Raw genomic sequence first — 27,851 nt, forward strand, 5'->3', positions numbered from 1 at the left:
GCAGGCTTTCGCTGAAGCCTGGAGAGCGAGAGGGGTCGGTGCGCACCGACCCCTCTCGCTCTCCAGGCTTCAGGAGAGCCACACCGCCAGCCCCACAAGCTCAGGGGGCAGCGGGGAGGCGGAACGCCGCCATCCCGCTGTCCCCCAACTTGGTTAGAAGGCTGGCGGGGGGAGAAGCCTGCTCCTCCCCGTCGCCAGCCCCGCAAACTTGGGGGACAGTGCTGGGCTCCCGCTGCTTGCGGAGAGTTGCCCGCATGCTGAAGCCTGCGCGCGCTGAGCTCAGCGCGTCCAGGCTTCGCGGACCTCTCAGCAAGCAGCGGGAGCGCTCCCACTGCTTGCGGAGACTTGCCTGTTTGGGGGCTGGGGTCGGGGGAAGCTCGAGCTTCCCCCGTCCCAGCCCCGCGCCTGGGGGGGAAATAATTTCCCCCCCTTTATTTCCCCCCCAAAAAACTGGGTGCGCCCTATGGTCCGGTGCGCCCTATGGTGCGAAAAATACGGTATTTTTCAGTTGATTCATCTGAATATTTGCAGGGGGTTGGACTCGATGACCCTTGTGGTCCCTTCCAACTCTCCAATTCTATGATTTTGTTTGTGAAGCCCTGCTTTCCATCCTTTGGATCAGTGACCACTTCTATCCAACCGGAGACAAATTTCATCCATGCATGCCTGAATCCTTCTTTCTAAGGATTGATATTTGTATTGCTATCTAAGCATATTCCTCTGGCACCAGCTACGATGTTAGCTTTGGGGGTGTGGGTGCTGCCAAAAGCTGCTAACATATGAATTGAGTTCTAGTCAGCTATTTGGGTGGAATTGCATATGCTTAAGAAGTTCCGTGAGAAAAAACTTAGCTCTTCTGCAGTGTCCAGGGTTGACTGTGATGCAAACTTAAGGGAACAGTTTGTGCACTGATCGGTCTGAGGTCGACACACACTGCATTGTTCCTGCTTCTGGAGAGAGAATTCCTCAGGTTCTCACTCCCAGTGAATGAAAGCATAATGAGGCTTTTGAAGAGGCATAAGTGTAGGAGAACACTTATGAATTCACCCAGGCACCTTAGGAGCACCGTTACACCCCTCCCTGTGCATCTGTTGGGTTTAGAGAAGGTAATAACTCCACCTGACAGTATTCCTTTGCAAAAGGAAAGCATCAACTTGTGCTGGTCTAAGTAAAAAAAAAAGGGGGGGGGATTGAGAATGGTTTCAAATTTGTTTCCAAATAATGACCTTCACAATCTGAAGCATGATTAAGCTATGACAGTGCCTATGCTAAAATGAAATGGACTTTTAAAGTTAGTACTATGTATGTGTGTGTGTGTGTGTGTGTGTGTGTGTATCTATCTATCTATCTATCTATCTATCTATCTATCTATCTATGTTGGGTCATTTGGCCCATAGGCATTCAAGGTTACTACAAACAAGCTGAATACAGACTATTGTTTTTAAGTGAATTGGAAGTGATTTGAGAAGTGTTTTGCTAATCCCATGTCATTTCCATACAGTTATTCCAGCCAACTTTTTTCTCTCTTGGTCAGATTTGTTTTGCTGGTTTTTGAAACCATGCAGATCCTGTTAGCCTAAGTAGCAGTAGATTGTATAAAACAGGACTTCTTTTCTTCTTCTTCTTCTTTGGCAATCACTCATAGCCAAGTAAGATTGTCTTCCATGAACACGGCCTTAACAGAGAGTCCATAAGTGACTGTAGAGGCAAATTCTGAATCCACACATCCTTCCACAGTGGGGACATGCAGTATTTAAATGTGTTTATACTACATTTTTAAAGATTTGCCTTGAGAGTGTCTATAAACCTCTTTTGTTGACCACCAACATTACATTTTCCATTCTTAAGTTGGGAATAGAGTAGTTGCTTTGGAAAATGATAATTAGGCATCCGAACAACATGACCAGTCCAACGAAGTTGATGTTGAAGAATCATTGCTTCGACACCGGTGATCTTTGCTTCTTCCAGTACACTGGCATTAGTTTGCCTGTCTTCCCAAGTGATGCCGAAATCCAGCATTCCCTGAGCTCTGCAAGTGCAGCATTCTTCCAATTGAAGTGCAGAGTGTTTGAGAACCGGGCCATTTGCAGGGAAACCAAAACCAGGACTAAGGTTGAGTTTGCTATGGTTGCATTAGCAGTATACCAAGAGTATTATAACATTTGACATCTTTTTCTTTTCAGGTCTTTGACTTTAGTCTGAAAAAAGAAGATATGGAATTTTTAAACTCCATGAATATTGACAGAAAACTGATTCACCTTACCTACCCATTATGGAAAGGATAATGTTAAAACATTGCAATGGCTCAAACCATGAAGATATCAGAACTACACAGATCCGTCTTGCTATAAATTTATTTTAGACAGCCCAATATTCCCATCTTCCTACCTCATTAAAATACCTTTCGGGAAATCATGAGTCATTCTTCATCCCAACTAAATCGAAATAAAGTGATATTATAGAAGACAGCAACAGCCTTGTGATTCTTGCCACGTGCGAGGCAAACGGGATTTGCCATTGGATGCTAGTGGAAATGAGCTGGTCTGGTTAATTTAATGAAATGCCCACATACAGTTTTGCATGAAAGCCACTAAATCAGTTTAGAACCAGATGCTCCTATTAGATCATCACAGTCTTGTTTTACTGGCAACAAAGATCTTTAAACAAGTAGTAGCCCTTGCTTCATGAAAGCTCTTTTAATTCAAACTTCTTGTAAGCAACAGATTCTTCACTTAGTTAAGGTGCAGACAAGGAGGCAGCATGTAGATAAGCCTCACTCTGCCTGCAGTGCTATAGACCAGTGGTTCCCAAAGGGGCGGGGGTGGGATTACTGGAAGAGTACATATCTTAGAAAGGTAAAGGGACCCCTGACCATTAGGTCCAGTCGTGACTGACTCTGGGGTTGCGGCACTCATCTCGCTTTATTGGCCGAGGGAGCCGACGTACAGCTTCCGGGTCATGTGGCCAGCATGACTAAGCCGCTTCTGGCGAACCAGAGCAGCACACAGAAACGCTGTTTACCTTCCCACCGGAGTGGTACCTATTTATCTACTTGCACTTTGACGTGCTTTCCAACTGCTAGGTTGGCAGGAGCGGGGACCAAGCAACGGGAACTCACTCCGTCGCGGGGATTCGAACCACCGACCTTGTACATGTCTTAACTTATTACTTTTCTATTATGGTTTGAACAGAGGTATCTTACCCTGTTGTCCTTTCCTCCCAAGTGAATAACCTTCACTGAAATCACGTTTTCTGAGGACATCCTAGGAACTAGAGGTTCTGCTTGGTTCTGCTTCCTTTAGTGCAGTCATGCTCTCTATGGTTGACTGGTGATGGACATATGCTCCTTATATATTAACCCATCCTCTGGTTCTTTCTTCAGAACAGAGGTGGAGGTAGCTGCTTCGGCCCCTGGATTGGCGCACAAGCTGTGCACCCGGGGGTTGGGCGAGTGTCTCAGGGGGCGGGGCAAGCATCCCAGGGGGTGCTGCCCACAGCGAGCGTCCAAGGAGGGCACCACAGTGAGCGTCCCAAGGAGCTAGCTGCCCATAGGGGGTGGAGCGAGCCACCCATGGCTGGCTGCTTCCTGGGCAGGGAGGAGGGAGCCGCTAAGCTTTGCCAGCAGCCTTCCTCCCTTCCCTCTTCCTTTTGACAGCTCGGGGGAGGCTCTCCCCCCCAGGAAGCAACCCAGGAGCGGGGGGCAATGGCGTGCTGCCCACCCACGACTCCCAAACCTCCCCCGAGCTGTCAAAATGAAGGGGGAAGGCCGCTGGCAAGGCGGCACAGCTCCGCCCCTTCCTCCAGTGGTTTGGGGTAGGCTTGGGAGTTGCGGGCGGGGGGCACACTGAATGTCACTCCCCTCAGGGATGACACCCGGGAGGGACCACCCCCACCGTCCCCCCTTCCTCTGCCCCTGCTTCAGAATGCAGAAGTTAAGTATGTTAAGGCAGAATTTCAAATGTTACCGTATTTTTCGCTCTATAACACACACCCAACCATAACACGCACATAGTTTTTAGAGGTGGAAAATCCGTAGGCATGCCACCCATAGGCTTTCCCAACATAACACGCACAGACATTTCCCCTTACTTTCTAGGAGGAAAAAAGTGAGTGTTATACGGTATATTTAAGGAGCTGTTCGTGTGGACAGCAGTGAGAAAATCCTATACACACATGGGAGTATGCCCCATTAAACTCTCCAGGGCTTGCTTCTGAGTAGACGTGTACAGGGTTGTGCCCATTTGTCATCCAATTACTCCTGCAGGACTATCTTGTGCTGTTTTGTTTGCCTTTGTTCACAAGAACCAATGCGTTTTCTGCCATGGCGTCAGAAGGCTTCCAATCCTGACATTATCTAAAAATGAAACCTTTATATCCTATTACCACACATTCTGAGTCACTCCATCCCTTCGATTGTGTAATGTTACTCTGACATACCAAATCCCTCCGAGTAGGATACATAAGAACAAGTTTCACAAAGAAAGGAACATATTGTTTGTTTTCAGCCTCCATTAGCTCACTTCCTTTCAGTTGTCTCGATAAATTAGCAAAATATGTCCAGGCTGTAGCCGTGAGGCCGTTTGCAAAGGGGTTTCCTTACGTGATTCTCCATGCTTTCTCTCTGACAGTTGCAATTTAACGGTTCTCTTGTTATGTCCGACGTCTATCAACTCAAAACATGAGCGTGTTAGGGTTCCACGGCTGATGGAATTGACAGAGCAGTTTTATCTGAGTCATTCAGAAACAGGCGTGCGGCAATTGAAACGGATGGTTTGCAAAACACACACGCAAGTTAAGTGCATAAGTGAGGCGTTCTGTTCTGCTCCCTGATAATTTGTAACTGCCGAGAAAAATGCCCAGGATAGAGATCCATTTAACAGGATAGGAATTTCCCCCCGTGTGATTATTAGTATCCTGTGGTTATGGATCATATTCACCGTTTACGCCAAGCCAAGTTGGAACGTTTCCTTTCTCAGGTCTTAGAAACCAGTGGCAGAGAAGCTTCTTCAGCCCAAAGGTTGTATTCCCCCATGGCTAGCCTTCTAAGGGCCACATAGTTCTTGGAATCGGTGGGTGAGGCCAGAGGCAAATTGTACTGTACAATTTGGACTACACAACAAAAACTAGAGGGTTTTTGTTCACACATGCACACCTCTCGTGTCCTCCGAGAGGCATTCTCACAGTTCCAGGACACATTCCAGTGATTGCCAAAGCCCTTGAGACTGATGAGGAGCACGTCCCCAGGCCTGAAGTCCTCAAGCTTGTTAGTTGATGGAGGGACAACAGATGTTCCTTCAGTAATTACTCATAGTGATTTCTGGCCAGTCATTGATCAAAGGTATCAATCAAGAAATTCCTTTGGGAGTCTCTCCCCCACACCCCACCTGTTGAATCTGCTCTGGGTTGTTATGGCACAGGCAAATCTTGACCTAAATCTTGACTGCTCCAACTCAGGAGCAGACCTCAATGGTGGCTTATTCTGAAACCGTCTTCTGGGTAGTAAAATAATAATAATAATAATAATAATAATAATAATAATAATAATAATAGTACAGTGGAACCTCGGTTTTCAAACGTAATCTGTTCCGAAACGTCCGAAAACTGAAAACTCAGTACAGAAGCCTCAATACAATAGGAAAACTCAAAATGGAAGCTGCCTCAGAACTTCGACTTCTGAGGCGCATTCGAAAATGGAAGTATTTACTTCTGGGTTTACGGTGTTTGGGTTCCGAAATGTTCGTCAACTGAGACGTTAGAAAACCAAGGTTCCACTGTAGTTTTATTATTTATACCCCATCCATCTGGCTGGGTTTCCCTAGTCACTCTGGGCAGCTTACAACATATATTAAAAATGGTAAAACATGAGACATTAAAAATTTCCCAATACGTACCTAATGAAATCAAACCAAAGACCTCCCTTCCAATTACATTTCCAGCAACGGAGATTATCATTATTGTTTCCTTTGTTCAAAATAAATGGAGTAATATATTGATAGCAGGTTTATAATTTCTCCAACATCATATTGAACACCCCCAGAAATCCACCCCAAACTGATAAAGGACTATTTCTCCTATATCTTGTGCACTTTATCATATACTCCTTTACACAAAATGCCATTATAATTACAGATAGGTAGCCGTGTTGGTCTGCCATAGTCAAAACAAAACAAATTCCTTCCAGTAGCACCTTAAAGACCAACTAAGTCAGTTCTTGGTATACCAAGAACTGACTTAGTTGGTCTTTAAGGTGCTACTGGAAGGAATTTGTTTTGTTTTGCCATTATAATCTTAGAGATCTTCAACAGTTATCAGAGACAAGGGGAAATTACATCAGGCTGATTAATGGTTTCAGATATGGGACCATATCAGAGTGGCACAAACAACAAGCAATGAAAGAATGAAAGAGGAAATATTTGCACTTTGTTACAAAATGAAGTGGTAGGTAGTGTGCAGATGTTTTAGGCAAGAGGAAATAAACTTTTGATGCATTCTTTGCACAAATCCATCTCTCGGGTTGTGGAGAGAAAGTTAGAGAAGCAGTCCCACTATGCATCAGCTAGGATCAGTGATCATGAGAATAACAGACGAGGCCAGAAGTAGAAAAGTCGTCCTGGTCCTTTGCTTCATCTTGACTTTCGTTCTTTCTTTTCTTTAACTGGGCTGGCCCAGAATAAGGTGCAGATCCCAGTACAGTCGCTAGCAGTGAATCAGTATCCCCCTAAGCTAGTGGGGCAGGGTGCCAGAAAAAGGGAGGGCATTTGACCTTTGGGTTCACGTGTATACCCATCCCAACGGGAAGTTGCTCCCTACTGGGCAATTGCTGGTAGAAGACCTGATCCTCTTCATTTGTGTCTGCAAGTTTGCAGGAAATTTCTCTGGCTTTATCACACCCCCTTAAGAAGAGCTTGCCAAAGACAGTACAGAGTCGTTTCCTGTTACCTCCCTGTTAACCACCTCGTCTGGCAAATCGAGATGATAAATCAGAATACTTTTTTGCCACTCCTACGCCGCTCTGATATTTTCACTCTTTATGCAAGCTCGTAGGCGGAGTAAGGACAATTCTGATTTGTGGGAGCAGGGGTTCAGGGGGACGGCTGTTACTCCACATTGATAGATGTGTATATAGCAGCTTTGCACCTCTGCTCTGTTCAGAATGGATAGGAGGGGGAGCATCCAACTTGGTGTGCACACATTTAAGGGGCCTTGTTCGATGTAGGAGAGAGCTAGCCAAAGCAAACAGGAGCCGAGCAGGAAGCATAGTTAAGCACCATTCCCCCACTGCTTTCAACAGGGATTTTGAAAGACATACTTTATAACCAACCCATTAGGTTTTAAAGGTCCGATTCACGTGTGTGGTGTGTACATTAAACAGGATAGATGCAGAAGGTGGTATTCAGGGCCACAGCACTATAAACATTTAATCTGAGCATTGCCAGATGGGATGACCCTCCTTCTCCTCCCCTTCATGCTGTTCTGGGGTCCCCTCGAGCCAATTTGGGGGCTCTATGGGGGGTGGAGAGGAGTGCTTCCACCAATGGGGTTCCTTGGGTGACACCCATGCAAGTATTTGCAGCTACCCTTTTGATCAGCCCACGAAGAAGAGTGGAATATCTCATCGAACATTGTGCTGAATGGTAAAGAGGATTTTTAAAATTAAAAAACACACGATACGATAATCTTTATTGTCATTGTCCCATACAGAACAACGAAATTGAAAAAAATCTACATAAGACATTCAAAACCAACAAGCCTGCTATCCCTGCTATCCCAACCTGGTTAGCCCCCTAAAAACTCTGATACCCCATTTTAAAAATACAATATATTCCCATAGAGACTCCTTACACTGCGTTTAAAACCAAAATCGCATTTGGATAGAAACTGTTTCTCAGACGGCTAGTCCTAGTCTTTATAACCCTGTACCTTCTTCCAGAAGGCAGAAGCTGAAAGAGATCATTTCCAGGGCACTATCCTGCACTATCTCTGCAGCTTTCTTATGGCACCTGGAAGCATAGATTTGTTGATCCAAGGTGGGAAGAGTGCACCCAGTTATTCTCTCCGCAGTCTTTACAACCCTGGACAGCATTGTATTTTCCCTGGCCGTGCAGCTCCCAAACCACACACACAGACCATAAGTTAATACACTCTCAACAGTACAATGGTAAAATGCCATCAACTGGTCCTTTGAGAGATTTTTTTTTCCAGAAGAAAAGAGAGCAGATATAGTAAAGCATGTGTGATAAAATGGCAATCTTTACCTATCAAGACATGATTGGTGACTTTGACCAGTCCTAGCTCCAGAACTTCCCAGTCACCAATGGTACCTAAAGAAAAATACTTTTCAGTGGAGTCGGTTCATGTGTGCCATCGAGTGACTAATGCATGCATGAACAAGCACATCGTACCCTTTCCTTTCGCTGGATATGGTTGTGCCAACTATTCAATCCACCTCTGCTCTCCTTATTAGTGGTTCCATCAGCTGAAGAGTTGCCCTGAAGACAGCTCAACTTGCACTTCCACAGAATTTGAGAGTCTATTCTCCACAAGACCTTGCACAAAAAGGAAGGATATTAAGGGCCTGTCCAGACCGCTGCTATTTTTGGATGGGATTCAATTGCATACTGGCAAAGACAGATTGTGCAATTAAAGTTATTATGGAGCTCTTGCCCAACAAACTTGCTTTTCAAATATTTTGGGGGCTTTTTTTGCGATAAGCAAGAGGAAAAGGCACCAGAGTGTTTGGGATAACATTTGCTCGGCGCAACATCTTCTGACCTCCCATAAAACAGATCAAGATGTAACCAGGTTGTTGGGAAGTGATCTAAGAAGACCGTCCAGATGATGAGGGAGAGGAATTTGAAGGAAGTGGGAGATGCCTTGAAATTTCTGAGATCATCGCCAAGATCAAAGCAGAGTCAGAAACGACAGGCTGCGTCACCTTCCTAAAGGACTTCCTGGAGACGCGGGATCAGGCCAAAGACCAAGCAGGGAAGGAGGAATTTGGTTCTGCCAGTAGTGAGAAGGAGTCTGATGAAGAAGAGGCTGAAGGTAAGGAGGAGATGAGTGAAGATGGATAATGCAATTGTATAGCGATGAAAATAGTGTGGTACCAAGCTTTCTAGTCCTCAATAAACTCAAGGAATCATTGGATTTTGAAGAAATACTGGAATTTATCAAATTCAGGCAGGTGAGCTGATTTCATTCTGCCTTTCCAAGCTGTTCCACTCTGTTTGTGTATGTGTGTGTGTGTGTGTGTGTGTGTGTGTGAGAGAGAGAGAGAGAGAGAGAGAGAGAGAAAGGGAGAGAGAGAGGCTGGACTGGCAGTCTCATTCACACCATCCATTTAAAGCACATGATTTCCCTCAAAGAATCATGGGAACTGTCGGGAATCCTTGCTTTGGGAGGAATAAACTAAAAACCCATGGTTCTTTGGGGGGAACACAAGTATTTTAAATGTGTGGTGTGAACTGGACGCAGAAAGATTTGCCTTGTCTATTAAGCTTATCTGTTGCTTTTTTAAAACAAGTAACTCAGAGTGACAGAGTGTTGGACAGTGGAACAGACTGCCACAAGAAGTGGTGGACTGTCCTTCCTTGGAGGTTTTAAAGCAGAAGTCGGATGACCATCTATCACGTATGATTTAGCTGAAATTCTTGCATTGCAGCGGGTGGGACTAGATGACCCCTACAATTCTAGGGTTATGTGAAACACGTGCAGATCCACGTAAGAGTTTTCCCATCTGGCCAGGAGGGAAAATCCGGCTCTTGGTTTGGTGCAGCAGTGTAGCCTCCAGAAAAAAAGAAAGAAAAGCTTTTCAAGATATGCAGATAAGCCTTTTCAGTCTTGCAAATCCGGAGGCTGTTAAAGGCACAGGAGCAGTTTGCAACCAGACGATGGCAGCCCTGAGGCCGCAGGGGTCAGAGGCAGCCGCGTGGTCCGCGGACAACTTCCCTCTCGTGTGAAATCCGCCTCTCCCGCTGCGCGCGCGCGCAGTCCCCGCACAGAGCCAGACGCGAACTTTTTTTTTTTTTGGGGGGGGGGAGGTAGGGGCGAGCAGGAAGGAAGGAAGGAAGGAAACAGGTGTTAACCCTTCCGCAGCTGCGCTCCGTTTAAGAGCCGCCGCCCAAGAGCCGCCGGCCAGTTTTGCCCGGGACTTGGCAAGCGAAGAGCGAGCGCTGCGCCTCCGCGTTGTCTGCGCGCCGTGCGCTCCAGGCTTGCCAAGAGTTAACGCGGGAGAGCCGCGTAAGTAAGGGGGAGGGCGGGGAAGCGCGACAATAATAGGAAACTGCGAAGGGGTGGGCGCCACTTTGCACAAAAGAAAAAGAGGGGGGGGGGGAAAGGGAAAGGTTTTTCCATGAGCTGCCCGGCTTTTCTTCTTCTTCTGCAAAGGAGGCGGCCGGCGGGACGCGCGCCATGCGAAGCGCAACCGCCTCCGGAGAGACCCGCGTCCTGCCCGAGAGAGGTAAGATTTGGGAGAAGGGGACTTGCTGGCTGTGGGTGTTGGGTCTCGGCGAGGTCCGATTTGGCTGGGTGCACGTGTGAATGTAAAAACGACACGCGTTTGCAAGTGCTCGCCTCAGTGAACTCTCCAGCGTGCATTCGACGGCAACCCCAGCTTTGCATCTCCGTAATGTGGGGGAATGGACTGGCCTTGTTGGGGGGGGGGTTGTCGTTCTGTGGAATTGGCTGTGATTTATTTTATTTTTAAATGCAACCCTATGCAGGCTTACTTGCAAGCGAACCCCATTGCGTTCAGTGAGACTCTAGGAAAGCATGCGCAGGATCATAGAATAGTAGTGTTGGAAGGGACACGGTGGAATTATATGGGTTTGGGGGTTTGGGGAAGGGGCTGTGGCCTGGATCTATTTGCTGGGATCTCGCCAGAAAACCTCAGCTTGCCCCCCTGAATTGTTGGGGAAAGAAAGTTAGGAATAAACTGTGTTAATCTGAAGCAGCAAACTCCCCCAGGGATGTTGTGATTTGTGTACTTGGTGCCCCCCTCTCTCAACTTTCTCCATACTTAGTGCCTAGCAGTTGAGCATACAAACTGCCTCTAGTCTGGTCCTGCAGGTCCTGGTCTCCTCTGCTGAGAAGCATTCTGGGTCTGATCTGTATATTTGATCCCCGAAGGCTCCTTGCCACATGTCAGTCAGCGGCTGGTCCTGCAGGCAACTGAGAACGAACTTGCATTTGTTTGGCGACAAGCTAACTTCAGTTGCGGGGGCTAACTTCCAAGGGCTGCGATGGCACGCGCTTTCACTGTGCAGACTCCACTGAGGAGGCGATGCCTGGGATCCATGCCTTATGAAGCGAGGCACAGGAGAAGATCGGAATGAATGAATAAGATGTACTAGAGATATTGGCAGCGCATAAGCCATATCCTGTTATGTAGAGGTATGGGTGCATCGCTGAGTTTGATGATGGTGTAGAAGTTGATATGCTGGCCTTGAGAATGGGAAATGTTCATAAGACGGAGATTTCCCCAAGTATATCTGTGCAATTTATTTTTTTTAATGCGCAAAAAATGAGAGGTTTTCAGGAGCCAAAGGTTCGGCTGCTGAAAGGCTTTCTGTGGAAACCTTTCCCAAGGGAGCTCTGTGGTTAGATTAGAACCCTTGTCTGATGTACTTGGGTATTGAGTTAGAAATGGCAGATTACAACAAGAAAGTGGTTAGTGGATGGTTTAGTGCAACCAAGGTACTAGAACAACTATTTGTTTCTTTTAAAAGAGGGTGTTCTCCTCCACCCGCCCCCTCCCAGGGGGGACTGCAGGGAGGCAAACTTGAGAGCGGACGTCAAAGGAACAGGACATAAATTTACTGGAGGATCCAAGGGACAGGAGCTTTGTTCTCAAGCTACGTGAGTTTAAAGCCTTGCCATGTCTGGGAATAGTAAGCAATTTTCACTCTAGTTACAGATAGGTAGCCGTGTTGGTCTGCCATAGTCAAAACAAAACAAATTCCTTCCAGTAGCACCTTAAAGACCAACTAAGTCAGTTCTTGGTATGAGCTTTCGTGTGCCTATCTGAAGAAGTGTGCATGCACACGAAAGCTCATACCAAGAACTGACTTAGTTGGTCTTTAAGGTGCTACTGGAAGGAATTTGTTTAATTTTCACTCTGTTCGTTTCGTCCAATGCACTCAGTTTATTTTCCTCTTCGTCGTATGTGGGAGCATCTTACTTGCTCAAACCCTTTTGTCCAAAGTCCGCCAGGGCCCCTTCAGCCATTGGCTTCAATCATATGGACTCATAAACTGAAAAGTGTTTGGTCCTGCTTGAGTCCACGGGACCTGATGACCTTCAGAGCTCTTTCTGTCGTATGGTATCCCTGTGCCTGTTGTACGTGTGGGAAGCAGGGACGGTTCAACTCTGCTTGCTGTCACCTCTCATAACTTACCCATCCTGGGCAAAGTACTAGCTGTATGCGCATTGGTGCGTGTTGCGCGATTAGGAACTCTGGAGGAGGCAGCATTACTGGACTGTGTGTGCAACTTGTGGGAACTTAGGTCCTGTTTAGAACTTAAGCAGAATGCGTGGAGGTTTGAAGAAGTTGCAGAAAGTACAGATCCCCTTCCTCTCTTTCATGCGTTCACAGGGCTTATGTAAGAGCCCAATTATCTTCAATTCCTGAATGTGGTGTGTTTCTAGGGATAGCAATCTGGTTGAGGGCTGCATGATTTCTGGGTCTGGAGGTGAGGATCTGCTTGGGTTCCAAGCCTGACTCAGATTTGTACTTTTGAAACTTCGGTACATCACGTTTAAATGACGCCGTGCCTGTTCAGCCATTGATTCTAGGCTTAAGGTATATGCCATTTGAAACTGATGATTGGGTTTGTGTGTGTAACTTAAGCTGGTATGTCTTGTAACTCAATGGGAAAGGTCTTGTGTGATTTGGACTTTGTTATGATACTCACCCTTTGAAAAGTCAGTATTGTTCAGCCTTGAATGAAGGGTATCCAATGAATAGAGTGAGCTTCACTTTTCCCTTTCATGAAAAGCTTGTAGTACATTCCTAAGCATATTTTGATTATATATTTTGTGGCTTTATATTTTGATTTTGTTCTGTGAACCGCCCTGAGACCTCTGGGTATAGGGTGTTATATAAATTCTAATAATAATAATAATAATAATTAATAATAAATTCACTGGGATTTACCAGTGTGTTCAGGATTGCAGTGAAGGTTTTAGCTTTATTTCCTCTGTCAAGCTAATTGACCACAATCAGTAGTGTGGTCACAGTGTTGTGGGTGCCTTCTGTGCTCTGTTAATCCTCAATTCCATAGCTCCTTTTACACTTACTTTCCTCCTCCTGCTAACTTAATTGTAGATGGCAAATCCTGCACAGATACGAGTTGGGCTACTAGAATCCATGGGACACAAATCTCCAAACTGCATGCAGGGCAGTAGCCAAAGGCCATTCTGTTATCTCTTCTCAACTCCCAAATAGAAAGTACCGGGAGACTTGCATTTTATTTCCTCGCTTTCTGTTAGCTTTACTGATTTTTATTTTTGCTGACACCACACTTTCTTCAGTTGTTGTTCGTGACAGAGGGCAACTTCCCCAATTTTGTGCAAGTTATGCCAGGGATGCGGAAGCGGTGGCCGTCCAGATGTTGCTTGACTACATCTCCCATCAGCCTTGACTTTGGGCCATGCCGACTGGGGCTGGAACCTGGGAAGCTGAGTCACGGGTCCACCTATCCCAATATTGTTCACACCAGTGTTTTCCAAACTTGGGTCTCCAGCTGTTTTTGGACTACAACTCCCATCATCCCTAGCTGGCAGAAACATTGGTCAGAGATGGTGGGAATTGTAGTCCCAAAACAGCTGGAAACCCACGTTTGAGAAACACTGGTCTACACTGACCAGCAGCTCCAGCGTTTCAGATGAGTATTTCTGGAGCATACCTGGGGATTGAACTTGAGATGTCTGCATGCAATACACATGTCTCAAATTCAGTCTTTCCCCAGTGGCTGATGAGAATCCAATTGCTTCTGGAGGGGAGCAGGTTCCTCACCTCTGAATTACACCTTCCTTTAAACCTCTCTTACAAAGCTAATTTAGGGTGGGTTCCACTGCAGTCCTAAACACACCTTGCTTACCTCTGGGTAGGCGTGTGCAGCGGATAGATTATCCGGTTCCTTCTGTTTAATCCTTTCAAAAGTCAAATTTGTTTTATGCATTACCCCCGTGTACAATGAGACAAGTCAGCAGTTTTAGATTGCGGTCATGTCGAGAGTGAGCCTTTTTTTTTAAAAAAAGGACAGAAGTTTTAACTTTGCTGCTGTGATCTGATTGCAAACGGTATGACTTGGCTTTCGGTGTGGAAATCTGGGCAGCTTTTATATAAAATGAGAGAGTTTCTCTCGGTCTCATGGCTATAAGCATGAATGTATGAACATGTGTCAAAAGCAGAGGATGTCAGTGTGGCTTTTTTTACCCATTGCCTTCCCCTGTGCTACTGAGGTGTTATTTATTGGTTAAATAAACCCAATCTGCCATCAGTTGAAGTGCTAACACCTTTATTCCGTTAGGTGTTATGTCCTGATATAGGTGTAAACAGTTTCATATAAGCTGTTAGCACTTCAGCTGACGCTGGATGAGGTTTAGTTAACTAATAAAATCTGAATAATATACCCCATCGGGTATGTCATTTTACTTGCCAGTGGGCATACTAGCAGCAAACTTGCAGGATTTCATGTTTGGGTTTTCAGAATGTTCACTTTGGACTTGCAACAACAGTATAATAACAATAAATCACTTCTCCTAAATTAACGTTTTTTTTGCTTGTGTCTCCTGCTTTTAAGGACTGTGGTTACTGAGGTTACCCAGAAGGAGCTAGACGTTGGAAGCCGCAGACGTTTGGACCTTGAAGCCCGGGGCAGCTGCTGAACTACCTGCTCCACATCGCCTCTTGGTGGCCGTCTGGAGAACTGCAACTCAGGCCGGCACCATGGACTCCACCAAGGACCCCCACGTGAAGGCCTTCGGTGGAGTCAGCGACTATCTCAACTATGAGATCATCATAGAACATTACAACTTCACGGGGAAGCTAAATGAAAATGCGGACACCGGGATCAAAGCAAGTTCTGCGGTCTTCATCATCATCTGTTGCTTCATCATCCTGGAGAACATCTTTGTCCTTCTGACCATCTGGAAAACAAAGAAGTTCCACAGGCCTATGTACTATTTCATTGGCAACTTGGCACTCTCTGACTTGCTGGCCGGGGTGGCTTATGTCGCCAACCTCTTACTGTCTGGACACAAGACCTACACCCTCACCCCTGCCCAGTGGTTTCTTAGGGAAGGGAGCATGTTTGTGGCGTTGTCCGCCTCTGTGTTCAGCCTCCTGGCCATCGCCATTGAGAGATACATTACAATGTTGAAGATGAAGCTTCACAACAGCAGCAACAGTTCCCGTTCTTTCCTGTTGATCAGTGCCTGCTGGGTCATCTCTGTGATATTAGGAGGTCTTCCCATTATGGGCTGGAACTGCATCCAACGTCTACAAAGCTGTTCCACCGTGTTGCCCCTCTACCACAAGTATTATATCCTCTTCTGCACCTCGGTGTTCACGGGCCTCTTGTTGTCTATCGTGGTTCTTTACTGCAGGATCTACATCTTGGTAAGGACCAAGAGCCGTCAGCTGACTTTCCGGAAGAACATGGCCAAAGCCACCAGGAGCTCCGAGAAGTCTCTAGCTCTGCTCAAGACAGTGATCATTGTTTTAAGTGTGTTCATTATCTGCTGGGCTCCTTTGTTCATTCTCCTCTTACTGGACGTGCGGTGCAAAGTCCGGACTTGCCCAGTTCTCCTCAAGGCCGAATATTTCTTAGTACTGGCGGTTCTCAACTCGGCCACTAACCCGATCATCTACACGCTAACGAACAAGGAGATGCGGCGAGCTTTTGTCAAGATTATGTCATGCTGCAAATGTCCCACTGCAGACTCTGGGACCAAATTCAAGAGGCCCATCATTGGGGGAATTGAGTTCAGCCGTAGCAGATCCGACAACTCCTCCCACCCGCAGAAAGATGAGGGGGACTCTCCAGAAACTATTGTGTCTTCGGGTAATGTCACCTCGTCATCGTAGGAACTCTCGAATGGAGGAGGCGTGGGCCCGCCGAAGGCCGACGCGTGGAATGGTTCTGATCACATCTCTCCTGCCAAGATGAGGGAAGGGATAGGCTGGAAGGGGAGTTGTGTGGCACTTGTGAGGGGAGGAGCGGGGACAGATTGTGTGACTTGAAAACATTTCCTCCCTGGAAGTTTGTTGTGTGTCGTTTGGGATTGCAACAAGGCCACTTAGGGTTGCTGGAAGTGTTCATGCCCAATATAACTCTGAAGACTGAAACCTTGGTGAAACGACACCTGTTGAATGAGAGTGGGTGGGGGGGTGGAAAATACTATTTTCCTCTCCAGAAAAATGTGAACCTATAAAATAAAGAGCTTACTGGGTTTTTCCTTCTTCTTTTGAATAACAGCCCTCCCCACCTTACTGAGCAGCGAGGGGAGCCAATCTCCCTGTCGATTCTCTTCTGGGTAAATCTAAAGAGAATCTGAGTGTTTTGCTTCAAGATTGGCCAAAGCGCCACTTGACTTTCAATTAAAAGTTGGTGGGAACTGGGGCATGGAGGGCTTCAATGGTTAGTTTGAAGAACACTGCCTCTCCCTGCATGCTGCCATTGAATTCCCCTGAATTGAATGGGACTACGCTTGAGTTAGGCTGGGGGTGTCTGGAACGGAAGGGGCCTCATTTGAACCTTGGCATTAAATTGATTTGATAAATATGCCACTCAATAACAAGGTGCATTTATTGTTAGCAATTTCGATAGCACCTCGGCGCATGAGGGGCCATACAAACTATTGTCTCACTTCTTCTCAGAATAATCCTATCATAGCTTAGGCCAAGCGATGGCTCTTGGAGGCATCTGAAGCCTTGAAAGCTGGATAAAGTTTGAATGAAGCCAATGGTCTGCATTCCACCCCAGATTCTTTTAGATCCCAGAACGTTTGCAATTTTAAAAGGTGTTTATAAGTTTGCCGATGTCCACAGAAAGTATTTGTTGTGTTAATTGAATGTAATTTGCCACAGCATCAATTGCTGGGCTGTGTGTGTGTGTGTGTAAATATATATATATATAAATATATATTTGACCCGAGTTAATTGGGTACACATTCTGTGTGTACATTCTGTGTGTACAGTGTGTAGAGAAGCTAACCAGGATAGTAGCTGTCCTGTGCTAAGAGTAATAGTTTTCCATTGGTATCAATAATTTGGGACTCACCTTAAATCTCATGGGACCTGGGCTGGTTCTAAACACATCAAAGAAACGATTTAGTTAAACGCGTTGTAAACTTCACAGTGGGAAATCCCGTTGGCGAAAAACGGGACTCCACAGCGCCACCTGGTGTCGCAGTGTTATAATGCATATAAAGTCCTTTATCTTTACGAATGTAGCTGAGTCCCTGGTTTAAATTATTTGGTGCCTCTCTCAAGTTTTTCCCCCTCCCTCATCTCCAAACAGAGTGACTGGATGCAAAGGAGGATAGCAGAGCTGCTGTATTTCAGCTGTGTAGGAAATTTAGATGATACAAAAAGCCAGGCCACCTGAAATTACTTTTGTTACGCAGCTGTTAAAAAGTTGCAGTGACTCTCTTCCTCCTTTGGGGAGGAGGGGCCATAGCTGAGTTACAGTGCTCATGTTTTGTGTGCCGAAAATTCCAAATCTAAACATTGAAAAGAAATTGGCAGTGGGGTGTTCAGTGATGTGGGCCCAGACCCAACGGTTGAAGGTTGTTGTCCGAGAGTGTTACTGTGGTAATTGTGCAGGACTGTTGAATTCAGTGCATTAATGTACAAATATTGGTTGAATATATAAGTGGTGTTTTTTTTTAAAAAATAAGACTGCCGGCCTTCTAGTATTCCTAGTGCAATTCTTTTTGTAAAAACAAAAATAGAATTTAACTTGATTCTGACTTTGGTTGTACAGTTTGCACATAGCTGCGTTGACCTCTAAATATTAATAAACTGAGGGTTTTGTACAAGTTCTGCCGTGAACATTCCTTCTGTCGCATTTTTATCTGTACCTATTCTTACGACAGTCTTTTGGACAATTTACAGTTCACATTATTTCTATGCCCAGGAGAGGCAGGTTAACATTTGTGTGGTAAACAGAACACGTAGATGCAAAAGACCTGTCAAGAGCAGCAAATTCTGGTCAGCGGTTCAACAAGGCAGCATTCAAACCAGGGCAGGTAGCAATTGGAGTAATTAAACTCCCTTTTCCCAGCAATACATTTGCAGCAATTAAGATCAACCTAAATGCGACAGTGCCAGACCTAGGTCATTCAACATGTCCTGGCCTCAAGCAGGAGGGAAGTGTTTGTGGTTCAAATTAAAGCACAAGAAGCAGGCAAATGCTCTCTACAGACTTTCACACTGAGGACATTAAAACCTGGGTAGGGATGACTGTGGGGTGAATTCTTTCCCTTGCATATGCAGCAAGAGAGAGTGCCACAGGCCAACATAACATCGGATGAAGCAATGGCTTCAGTTCAGCCTGGAGAAATAAGCTGAGTAGCAGATTTTGGGAAAGAACAGGGTGGGAGTTGCAGGGACAGCCTCATTGCACACAGAAGGAGATGGGCAATTTCTGAGCTGCAACCTGTTCGCAATGCGAACGTTTGTTCAGCCACGCTTGCAAAAGGCAACACAAGAAAAATGCAGAAGACGAAGAGCTGCTCATTAGCGGGTCTGAGGTAATGAAGGGTAGAAAGCAACCCATTTCAAAGGACGCCCCACTGTTTCTCATGAACACTTCCAATTCTAGTAATTGGGCGGTATAAAAAAAGGACTACTAAAATCACACACACACACACAGAACTTTTTGGAATTGAATCTTCAGTATCCCAGTCAGCGGCGTAGTGTGGGTTGTCAGCACCCGGGGCAAGGCAAGTAATTTGCGCCCCCAAACCCGGGGCAAGGCAAGTAATTTGCGCCCCTAACCCCTAACCTGCCGCCGCTGCCAGCTTCTTGCTGCTGCCTGGGCTGGTCGGGTGTGGTTCTCTCCGGCGCTCAGCACTGCGCTGGGTGGCCGCTGCACTGTCCCTCCCCCAGATAGTCCCTCCCTCGCTCTCTCTCCGCTCCGCACCGCAACGCACGCCTGGCACCCTCCCCCTCCACAGTGGGCGGCGACCCGGCAGCTCGGATCGGATTTGCACAGCCAGCACTGCAGTGAGAGAGAGAGAGAGAGTGAGCCAGGTAGGGGCAGAGAGCCACGAGTGCGAGCGCGCCCCCCCCAAATGTTGCGCCCGGTGCGGCTGGCCCCCCCTGCACCCCCCACGCTACGCCACTGATCCCAGTGACTCCAGTCCTGACATATTGAAGGAAAATCTTTTGGTCCCCGTTTCCCTATCACAACACCTCGGTTGCTTGTATATTTTTGTTCTCTAGCCATGTGGACCTTTCACTTCAGTAGACAGGACAGAAGGATATCTTGTGAATACATCAGCACTGAAAGCCGCTAATGAACAAAATCAAAAGAGCAGCCCTTGCCAGCCATCTGAATGGTTCACTCTTGGGGAGGTTAGCACATGGTTCTGCTGCATGGATATATCAGTGCTCTGGAATAAGAATATGCAAGGAAGCTAGAGGAAGCTAGTCTCTGATTTTTATCCCCAGCCCTGTTTTTGTGCTGTGCCAAGGGAAGAAGGGTGTAGACTTGCTTCCTCACAACCAGAGCAATGACAGGCACTTAAGTTACCGTAATGGCCTGTGCTAGAGTGGTGGCAAACAGTCTTTTCTTCTGACATGTGGGGTGCAGGATTGGACACCTTGATCAGAATATTCCCCCACCTGATGTTTTCATGCAGAGAGCACTAATATTCAAGATCTTGTTTTATTTTTTTATTAAAAATACATATACAGAATATATCATGCTAATAATACATTGCACAATAATGTTAAATGTTACAACAATATTTTCAATTCCCTTTTGTTTCTCTCATAAAATTGGACTGCAATCTTTCATTAGGGTTTGCTTCAAAGTTGACATATAGGACGGCACTGTTCCTTTAATTGCAGATGCCTCATTAATCATACACACCACAATTATATTAAAAATCATTTTCCTGGTTGCAAATGATAAATGTCCAAGCAATATCCAGTAGTCCTGATTAATTGGATAACTTGAACAGTTTCTGAGAGCCAAATTTTCTTTCTTTCTTTCTTTCTTTCTTTCTTTCTTTCTTTCTTTCTTTCTCTCTCTCTCTCTCTCTCTCTCTCTCTCTCTCTCTCTCTTTCTCTCTCTTTCTCTCTTGCTCCAAAACATTTCTGCAAACTTTTAATTTTGTGCATCTTGAGATGATGTGAATCTGAAACAGGTTTTGTAGCAGATGTAAAACTGCTGCAGATGTGTTGTGCAGTGATTCAGAGCTTTGGACTTCGATCGCTTGGTCCTGTATCTCTCCATATGTTGGCGTTTCCTCTCTTCCTGCCCCCTCCACTTCCCTCTCTCTAGGTAATGCCTTGGAATTTTACCGAGACGCACAGGATGCAGTTGGGTTGCAAAGATAATCCTCACCTTCTTAGGCGCTGTGTCATTTCTCTCTAACGTTTATGGTGGGAAACTGCGCTGCCTAACCGAAAGAGGTTTCGTAGGTCGCAACCTTTTACTTCCTGGAGGAAATTCCAAAAATGCCCCAAAGACAAAAAGTGGAAACAGACTGGGATTTCTCTCCATCTGTCTGCCTGTACCGGAAGCAATGATTTCATCTGTGATCACTTCCTTTTCTTTTGCTTGTCGGTGGTGGTGGTAGGGAAATGTCAGGTCTGTATCTGGAAAATGCTCTCTTACTATAGACCTTTTTGAATTCTTTTGTTTCTTAGATTTCTGTTCTACCCTCAAGATGAAATGGGGGCAAGTAGGTATTGCTGGAAGGGTGACCTTGTAATTTTTTCCCTGTTTTTCACAGCTGTGAAGAAAAAGCTTTGCAAGGCAGATGCAGTCTACTGCTGCAAAGATAAATACAGTGGTACCTCGGGTTACAGACGCTTCAGGTTACAGACTCTTCAAGTTACAGACTCCACTAACCCAGAAATAGTACCTCAGGTTAAGAACTTTGCTTCAGGATGAGAACAGAAATCGTGCAATGGTGTCGCAGCGGCAGTGGGAGGCCCCATTAGCTAAAGTGGTGCTTTGGGTTAAGAACAGTTTAAGGTTAAGAACGGACCTCCAGAACAAATTAAGTTCTTAACCCGAGGTACCACTGTAGCTAGAAGGCGATGGAATTAGGGTTGTCACTCTAACATGGATACGAGATGCTTGAAATCTCTCTTGTAAAAGAAGAAACAAGACAGCTGAGTACAGTGGTACCTCAGGTTAAGTACTTAATTCATTCTGGAGGTCCGTTCTTAACCTGAAACTGTTCTTAACCTGAATCACCACTTTAGCTAATGGGGCCTCCTCCTGCTGCTGCGCTGCTGGAGCACAATTTCTGTTCTCATCCTGAAGCAAAGTTCTTAACCTGAAGCCTTATTTCTGGGTTAGCGGAGTCTGTAACCTGAAGCGTATGTAACCTGAAGTGTATGTAACCCGAGGTACCACTGTACCATCTATTGTGCCTGTTCCCTTTCTCGCCTGGTGCCATCCCCATAGGCAGGGCTGGCCGAAGACATTTTGGGCCACAAAATGGTGCCCCCCGCCACCAGTGAAGAACAGACCCTCCAAATGTCCCTATTTCCCAGGGGCATCCTTGGTTTAGAGAAGCTGTCCCAGTTTCTGATTTGATCCTGGAATGTCCCACTTTGCCTTAGGACGCCCCTGTTTTCATTGGAGATATGTCGGAGGGTATGGAGTTATCCGAGCCGTCTGAAGGCAATCCTGTATAGGGAAGTTTCTTTTTAATGTTTAATGTTTTCATATATATGTTGGAAGCTTCCCAGAGTGGCTGTGGCAACCCAGGAAGATGTGGGGGGGTCTAAATTGTAAAATTATTATTATGGAATGGGATGTCCCTATTTTCATCGGAGAAATGTTGGAGGGTATGGAAGAAGGTGCGAGTGAGGATCTATATCAGGAACTGGGGGGGGGGGGAGATTGACGTCTGGATCAAGGCTGGGAGGAGACCACAGCACCTCCTATTTGACAAGAGGCTGCTGAGGGGGTGGCAGATCCGGCCTCCAAGGTGTGCATCACAGCCGTCAGAGTTGCCACATCAGCAGCAGCTGGTGAATCATTTATTGCATGGGTAGGTAAACTTAACGCCTGGGGGCCAGATCTGGCCCAATCGCCTTCTAAATCCAGCCCGCGGACGGTCCCGGGATCATAATGTTTTTACATGAGTAGAATATGTGCTTTTATTTAAAATGCATCTGTGGGTTATTTGTGGGGCCTGTCTGGTGGTTTTTAAATAATAATAATAATAATAATAATAATAATAATAATAATAAATAATTTATGCCCGGCCCATCTGGCTGGGTTTCCCCAGCCACTCTGGGCGGCTTCCAAAAGAATATTAAAATACTGTGATACATTAAACATTAAAAGCTTCCCTAAACAGGGCTGCCTTCAGATGTCTTCTAAAAGTTTCATAGTTATTTTTCTCTTTGACATCTGGTGTGAGGATGTTCCACAGGGCGGGTGCCACTACCGAGAAGGCCCTCTGCCCGGTTCCCTGTAACTTGGCTTCTCGCAGTGAGGGAACCGCCAGAAGGCCCTCGGTGCTGGACCTCAGTATCCGGGCAGAACGATGGAGGTGGAGACGCTCCTTCAGATATACTGGACCGAGGCCGTTTAGGGCTTTAAAGGTCAGCAAGAACACTTTGAATTGTGCTCAGAAACGTACTGGGAGCCAGTGTAGGTCTTTTAAGACCGGTGTTATATGGTCTCAGCAGTCGCTCCCAGTCACCAGTCTAGCTGCCGCATTCTGGATTAGTTCTTGTTTCCGGGTCACCTTCAAAGGTAGCCCCACATAGAGCGCATTGCAGTAGTCCAAGCGAGAGATAACTAGAGCATGCACCACTCTGGTGAGACAGACTCTAGATGGTCCAGAAGGATGTTATGGCTGATGGTGTGAAAAGCCTCTGAGAGATCCAGCAGAACTAGGAAACAGCTCTCACCTTTGTCCCTAGCCCGCCGGAGATCATCGACCAGTGCGACCAAGGCAGTTTCAGTCCCATGATGAGGCCTGAATCGCGACTGGAAGGGATCCAAATGGTCTGCTTCTTCCAGGTGTACATGAGTAGAATGTGTGCTTTTATTTAAAATGCATCTCTGGGTTATTTGTGGGGCATAGGAACTCGTTCATATTTTCCCCCCAAAATATAATCCTGCCCTCCCACAAGGTCTGAAGGACAGTGGACCGGCCGCCTGCTGAAAAAGTTTGCTGACCCCTGATTTATTGGAAGCTGGATCTGCTGCCCAAGGCAATTGCCTCACCTCGCCTCATGGATGGACCAGCCCTGACTCACGCAGAGACACAACAGGCAGTGTCCTCTGTAGTTGGTAATTCTGCAGCATCTCAGCCTTAGCGGGGCAGCCATTTTTTGGCAGCTAATCTTCTCTGTCACAAAAAGGCAGGAGTTTAAGCTATTATTGATTTCTTTCTTTTTTTTAGACTACCAAGTGGGGAGAAAGAGACAGACTTGTGAAATTTTCCACCTCGGGTGGCAAAATAACTTGGTTGGCCTTGGATGCTCTGTACATTCACGGTGGTGTGCGTTTGGGGCAGGGGTATTATTATTTTTTTAAAATATTTTTTATTAACCAACCAACCAATCAAATCAAATCAAATCAAATCACATAAATTACAAATTACAAAGCCGAATTTTAAATTTTTGTTGGGGGTACCCATATTTCAAGTTCCGAAGGGGGTCCAATCATCTTCTTGCTGCTGCTTTCAAGTCCACAAATCTGTCCAAATAATCTTCACAGTTCTATCCAATCCTTTCTTGTTGTTTCTTGTTGTTTTCCACATCTCTTCTTGTTGTTTTCATATATTTTTCCCTTCTCTTTGTGACCTCTGATGGTCTCCACAAGCGGGTTAAGACAAATTGTAACCCTGTGTAGGTTTTTTCTGTTCATCCAAGAGCCATATCAGACGGCTTCCATATATCATCGCTTCCATAAATAAAAACGCTCTTACCGTCGTTAATCTTCACTGGTCTGTCGCTCCCTTCTCAGTCCTTTGAGGAAGTTCGCTAGGAGTCCAGTATGAAAACAAGTCCATTCCTCCTCCTGGTCGTAAATCTTTCGACAAAACCAGCCAACTTGGCGACTCTGTTTTTTATTGCTGCGTCATTCCAAAAGCTCTTGTTCTTTTCTCAATCTCCGTAAAGCAAACTTTTGGTTAGAATTCATTTCCACACAGTTCTTAATCATCCTGCTTGGATGAGTTAAGCAACAGTTCTATCTTGAGGAGGGGTTATTGGTTAATCACATAGAAGAAAATAACCCCCCCCCATCCAATCCTGCTGCCGATATACCAAGCCTTTGATTTATTCTTCATGATATATTCCTGTTGATCCAACCTGTTGCTCTTCTTTCGCAGAGGTCCCTTCAATTAGCAGTCTTCACTCCCGTTCTTCACTTGAAATATGTGCATTTGCTTCTTTCTAATTGTTTATTTCCAATTTGCTGCAGCTAGTGCGCGATCAGAGACAGCGTCCAGGAGAGCTGGAGTCCACACAAGGGCATTCTGCCTAGTGCCCTCACCCCCTTTGGGGCAGGGGTATTATTAGTGGCTCTGCCTCAGGCAGCAAAATGTTTTGGGCTGGCCCTGGCCTCAGGAGTCACTGAATGATCCCATCGTTCCTGAGGCATGGGTGTGGTGTTAGAAGGGCAACAGCAAAGATCGTTCACTGCCTAACTTAAGGGTTAATTTTGTTGTCCGTAAGTCAACCAGCCAAGAGGGAGGCGGGTGGAGGCGTTGCCTAGCAACCAGGGAAAGTGGCATGATCCTTAGAGAGGCAGAACACGCTCTGATAGGCTGTCCAGCTGCGAGGGAGTTTTCTTGAAGTGTCCTGTACTTGAATCTAACTGTTCTGAACAAGGTCTGTCAAAAAAAGGAGCAAAACGTCTTTGTTTCATTCTGCTCAAGTTGTATTCTCATTTTTTAAGCAAACATTTCCCACTGGACTCTGTCTGCTTTATTTACCCATCTTCCAGCAGAGACTGATGTTAAGCCCTGAGCCGCGCCTCGCACTGAAATGCTTTCAGGCAGCCAAACACATACCCGCCTCCCAAAAACTGTGTGGAAAGGCGAACACACATTGCTGCTGGTAAGATGGAGGACTGTGGTGAAAGACTCTGTTTCCTCAGCTGTGGTTTTTCTCCTCAAATAAACAGTGCATGTTCTTTCATAAGAAGCAGAGCTTTTTCTTGAGGGAAGCCAAAGAAAGCCTTGGAATCTCTTTTTACAATATTAGGGAGAGCAACACAGGGACACCCCACTGGGTTTTCCCCACCCCGTGTGGAGTTTCTGTGGCATTTTTGCGGGTGCCTGTGCAAATGACAATAATAGAGATGGGAGAATCCCATGCCCTACTTTCATATCCATAGACGAACCAGTCTCAGAACAGCTCCTTCCTCTCCTGGTATCACTATGGGATTCCCCCCTTCCCAGCAGAGTTTGCCACAGCTATTTCCCTCTGGTTTTGGATTCAGTTGCAAATGGCTTTCTTTTACACTTCCCCTAGCCTTAGTATGTGATCCCTTCCATCTTGTATGCATTTACTTTTGAGCCAAAACAGTCCTCTTGTTTTAGAACAGGGGTCAGCAAACTTTCACTGTCCCTCAGACCTTGTGGGGGGGAGGCCTGACTATATATTTTTTTTGGGGGGGGATGAACAAATTATTATGCCCCACAAATCACCCAGAGATGCATTTTAAATAAAAGCACACATTCTACTCATGTAAAAACATGCTGATTCCTGGACCGTCCGTGGGCTGGATTTAGAAGGCGATTGGGCCAGATCCAGCCCCTGGGCCTACCCATGTTTTAGAAACAGCATACCTCTTGGGTGCTGAAGAAAAACAGGACATTGCTAGCCTATTATGCAGATTTAATATTTATACCCTACTTTTCTCTTAACAGTATAAAATTCTGAACACAAGATACTCAATTTACTAAAAAGATTAGTGCAAAAATATCACTGCAGTGATAAATATCACTGCAATGAACAGCTACAGTTCTTGCTATCCTCAGCAGAAAAAGAAATTCCAGGAGTCCAATCTGAATGTTCACTATCAACTGACTACCCTTTTGGCTTCTGACAGAAACTCTTGACCCTGTCAACCTTAAATACAATGATTGGGGAGCGGGGGAAAGCAGTTTTAGTTAGTTGCCCCAGGTGAATATTGTTCCCCGCAAAAAGCACAGGGCTGCCCTTCACATTCTCTGCCTGAGAGCATCCAGAGACCCACCTGGTTGGCCATTCTTGGGGAGAAGACACACATCTGATATAGAATCATAGAATCATAGAGTTGGAAGAGACCACAAGGGCCATCGAGTCTAACCCCCTGCCAAGCAGGAAACACCATCAGAGCACTCCTGACATATGGTTGTCAAGCCTCTGCTTAAAGACCTCCAAAGAAGGAGACTCCACCACACTCCTTGGCAGCAAATTCCACTGTTGAACAGCTCTTACTGTCAGGAAGTTCTTCCTAATGTTTAGGTGGAATCTTTTTTCTTGTAGTTTGGAACCATTGCTCCGTGTCCGCTTCTCTGGAGCAGCAGAAAACAACCTTTCTCCCTCCTCTATGTGACATCCTTTTATATATTTGAACATGGCTATCATATCACCCCTTAACCTCCTCTTCTCCAGGCTAAACATGCCCAGCTCCCTTAGCCGTTCCTCATAAGGCATCGTTTCCAGGCCTTTGACCATTTTGGTTGCCCTCCTCTGGACATGTTCCAGTTTGTCAGTGTCCTTCTTGAACTGTGGTGCCCAGAACTGGACACAGTACTCCAGGTGAGGTCTGACCAGAGCAGAATACAGTGGCACTATTACTTCCCTTGATCTAGATGCAATACTCCTATTGATGCAGCCCAGAATTGCATTGGCTTTTTTAGCTGCCGCGTCACACTGTTGGCTCATGTCAAGTTTGTGGACTCCTAGATCCTTTTCACATGTACTGCTCTCAAGCCAGGTGTCACCCATCTTGTATTTGTGCCTCTCATTTTTTTTTGCCCAAGTGCAATACTTTACATTTCTCCCTGTTAAAATTCATCCTGTTTGTTTTGGCCCAGTTCTCTAATCTGTCAAGGTCGTTTTGAAGCGTGATCCTGTCCTCTGGGGTGTTAGCCACCCCTCCCAGTTTGGTGTCATCTTCAAATTTGATCAGGATGCCCTTGAGTCCATCATCCAAGTCGTTGATAAAGATGTTGAATAAGACCGGCCCCAAGACAGAACCCTGTGTCACCCCACTAGTCACTCTTCTCCAGGATGAGGAGGAACCATTGATGAGCACCCTTTGGGTTCGGTCAGTCAGCCAGTTACAAATCCACTGAGTGGTAGCATAGTCAAGACCGCATTTTACCAGCTTCTTTACAAGAATATCATGGGGCACCTTGTCAAATGCCTTGCTGAAATCAAGGTAGGCTACATCCACCGCGTTCCCTTCATCTACCAGGCTTGTAATTCTGTCAGAAAACGAGATCAGGTTAGTCTGACATGACTTATTTTTCAGAAATAGCAAGGCTCTGATCCACCAAATCCTTGATTTTTTTGGTTCTGGATATATAAGCAGCCTGAAAGCCTTTCTGAACTATTGCTTCTCCTGTCTGTCAAGAATGCTTTGAGGCGTCTCTTCTTCAGACCAGGATTTGATGGGTGTGACAGGATGGCACCA

At 45.9% G+C, this 27,851-nt stretch overlaps 2 protein-coding genes across 6 annotated transcripts in view; both read left to right on the plus strand.

The window, feature by feature from the left end:
* The window catches only part of LOC309343926 (putative oxidoreductase ZK1290.5), a 60,072-nt gene extending 57,600 nt beyond the window's left edge, over window positions 1-2,472 (plus strand). Inside the window, exon 7 of the mRNA XM_081866165.1 lies at window positions 2,184-2,472. Coding sequence (XP_081722291.1) covers window positions 2,184-2,285 — 102 coding nt within the window. The 3' untranslated portion in view covers window positions 2,286-2,472. The remainder of the gene's footprint in view (window positions 1-2,183) is intronic.
* Window positions 2,473-8,908: 6,436 nt separating this feature from the next.
* Window positions 8,909-18,045, plus strand: S1PR1 (sphingosine-1-phosphate receptor 1). Of its 5 annotated transcripts, none has more exons than XM_081866843.1 (2): window positions 8,909-9,045; window positions 14,805-18,045. In XM_081866843.1, exon 2 carries the CDS (start codon window positions 14,951-14,953, stop codon window positions 16,088-16,090), a length of 1,140 nt encoding a protein of 379 aa, XP_081722969.1. In that variant the 5' UTR covers window positions 8,909-9,045; window positions 14,805-14,950; the 3' UTR covers window positions 16,091-18,045. The 5 variants fall into 5 exon arrangements, with proteins under 5 accessions (XP_081722969.1, XP_081722972.1, XP_081722970.1 ...); XM_081866846.1 differs by lacking the exon at window positions 8,909-9,045 and adding an exon at window positions 9,165-9,184; XM_081866844.1 differs by lacking the exon at window positions 8,909-9,045 and adding an exon at window positions 10,062-10,239.
* The last annotated feature ends 9,806 nt before the right edge of the window (window positions 18,046-27,851 follow it).

This window comes from Podarcis erhardii (genome assembly GCF_964252035.2).
Source record: "Podarcis erhardii genome assembly, chromosome: 6".
Lineage (NCBI taxonomy): Eukaryota > Metazoa > Chordata > Lepidosauria > Squamata > Lacertidae > Podarcis > Podarcis erhardii.

Coding starts and splice junctions, on each gene's coding strand:
- S1PR1 (XM_081866843.1), top strand. CDS start 14,951: ATGGACTCCACCAAGGACCCCCACGTGAAGGCCTTCGGTGGAGTCAGC.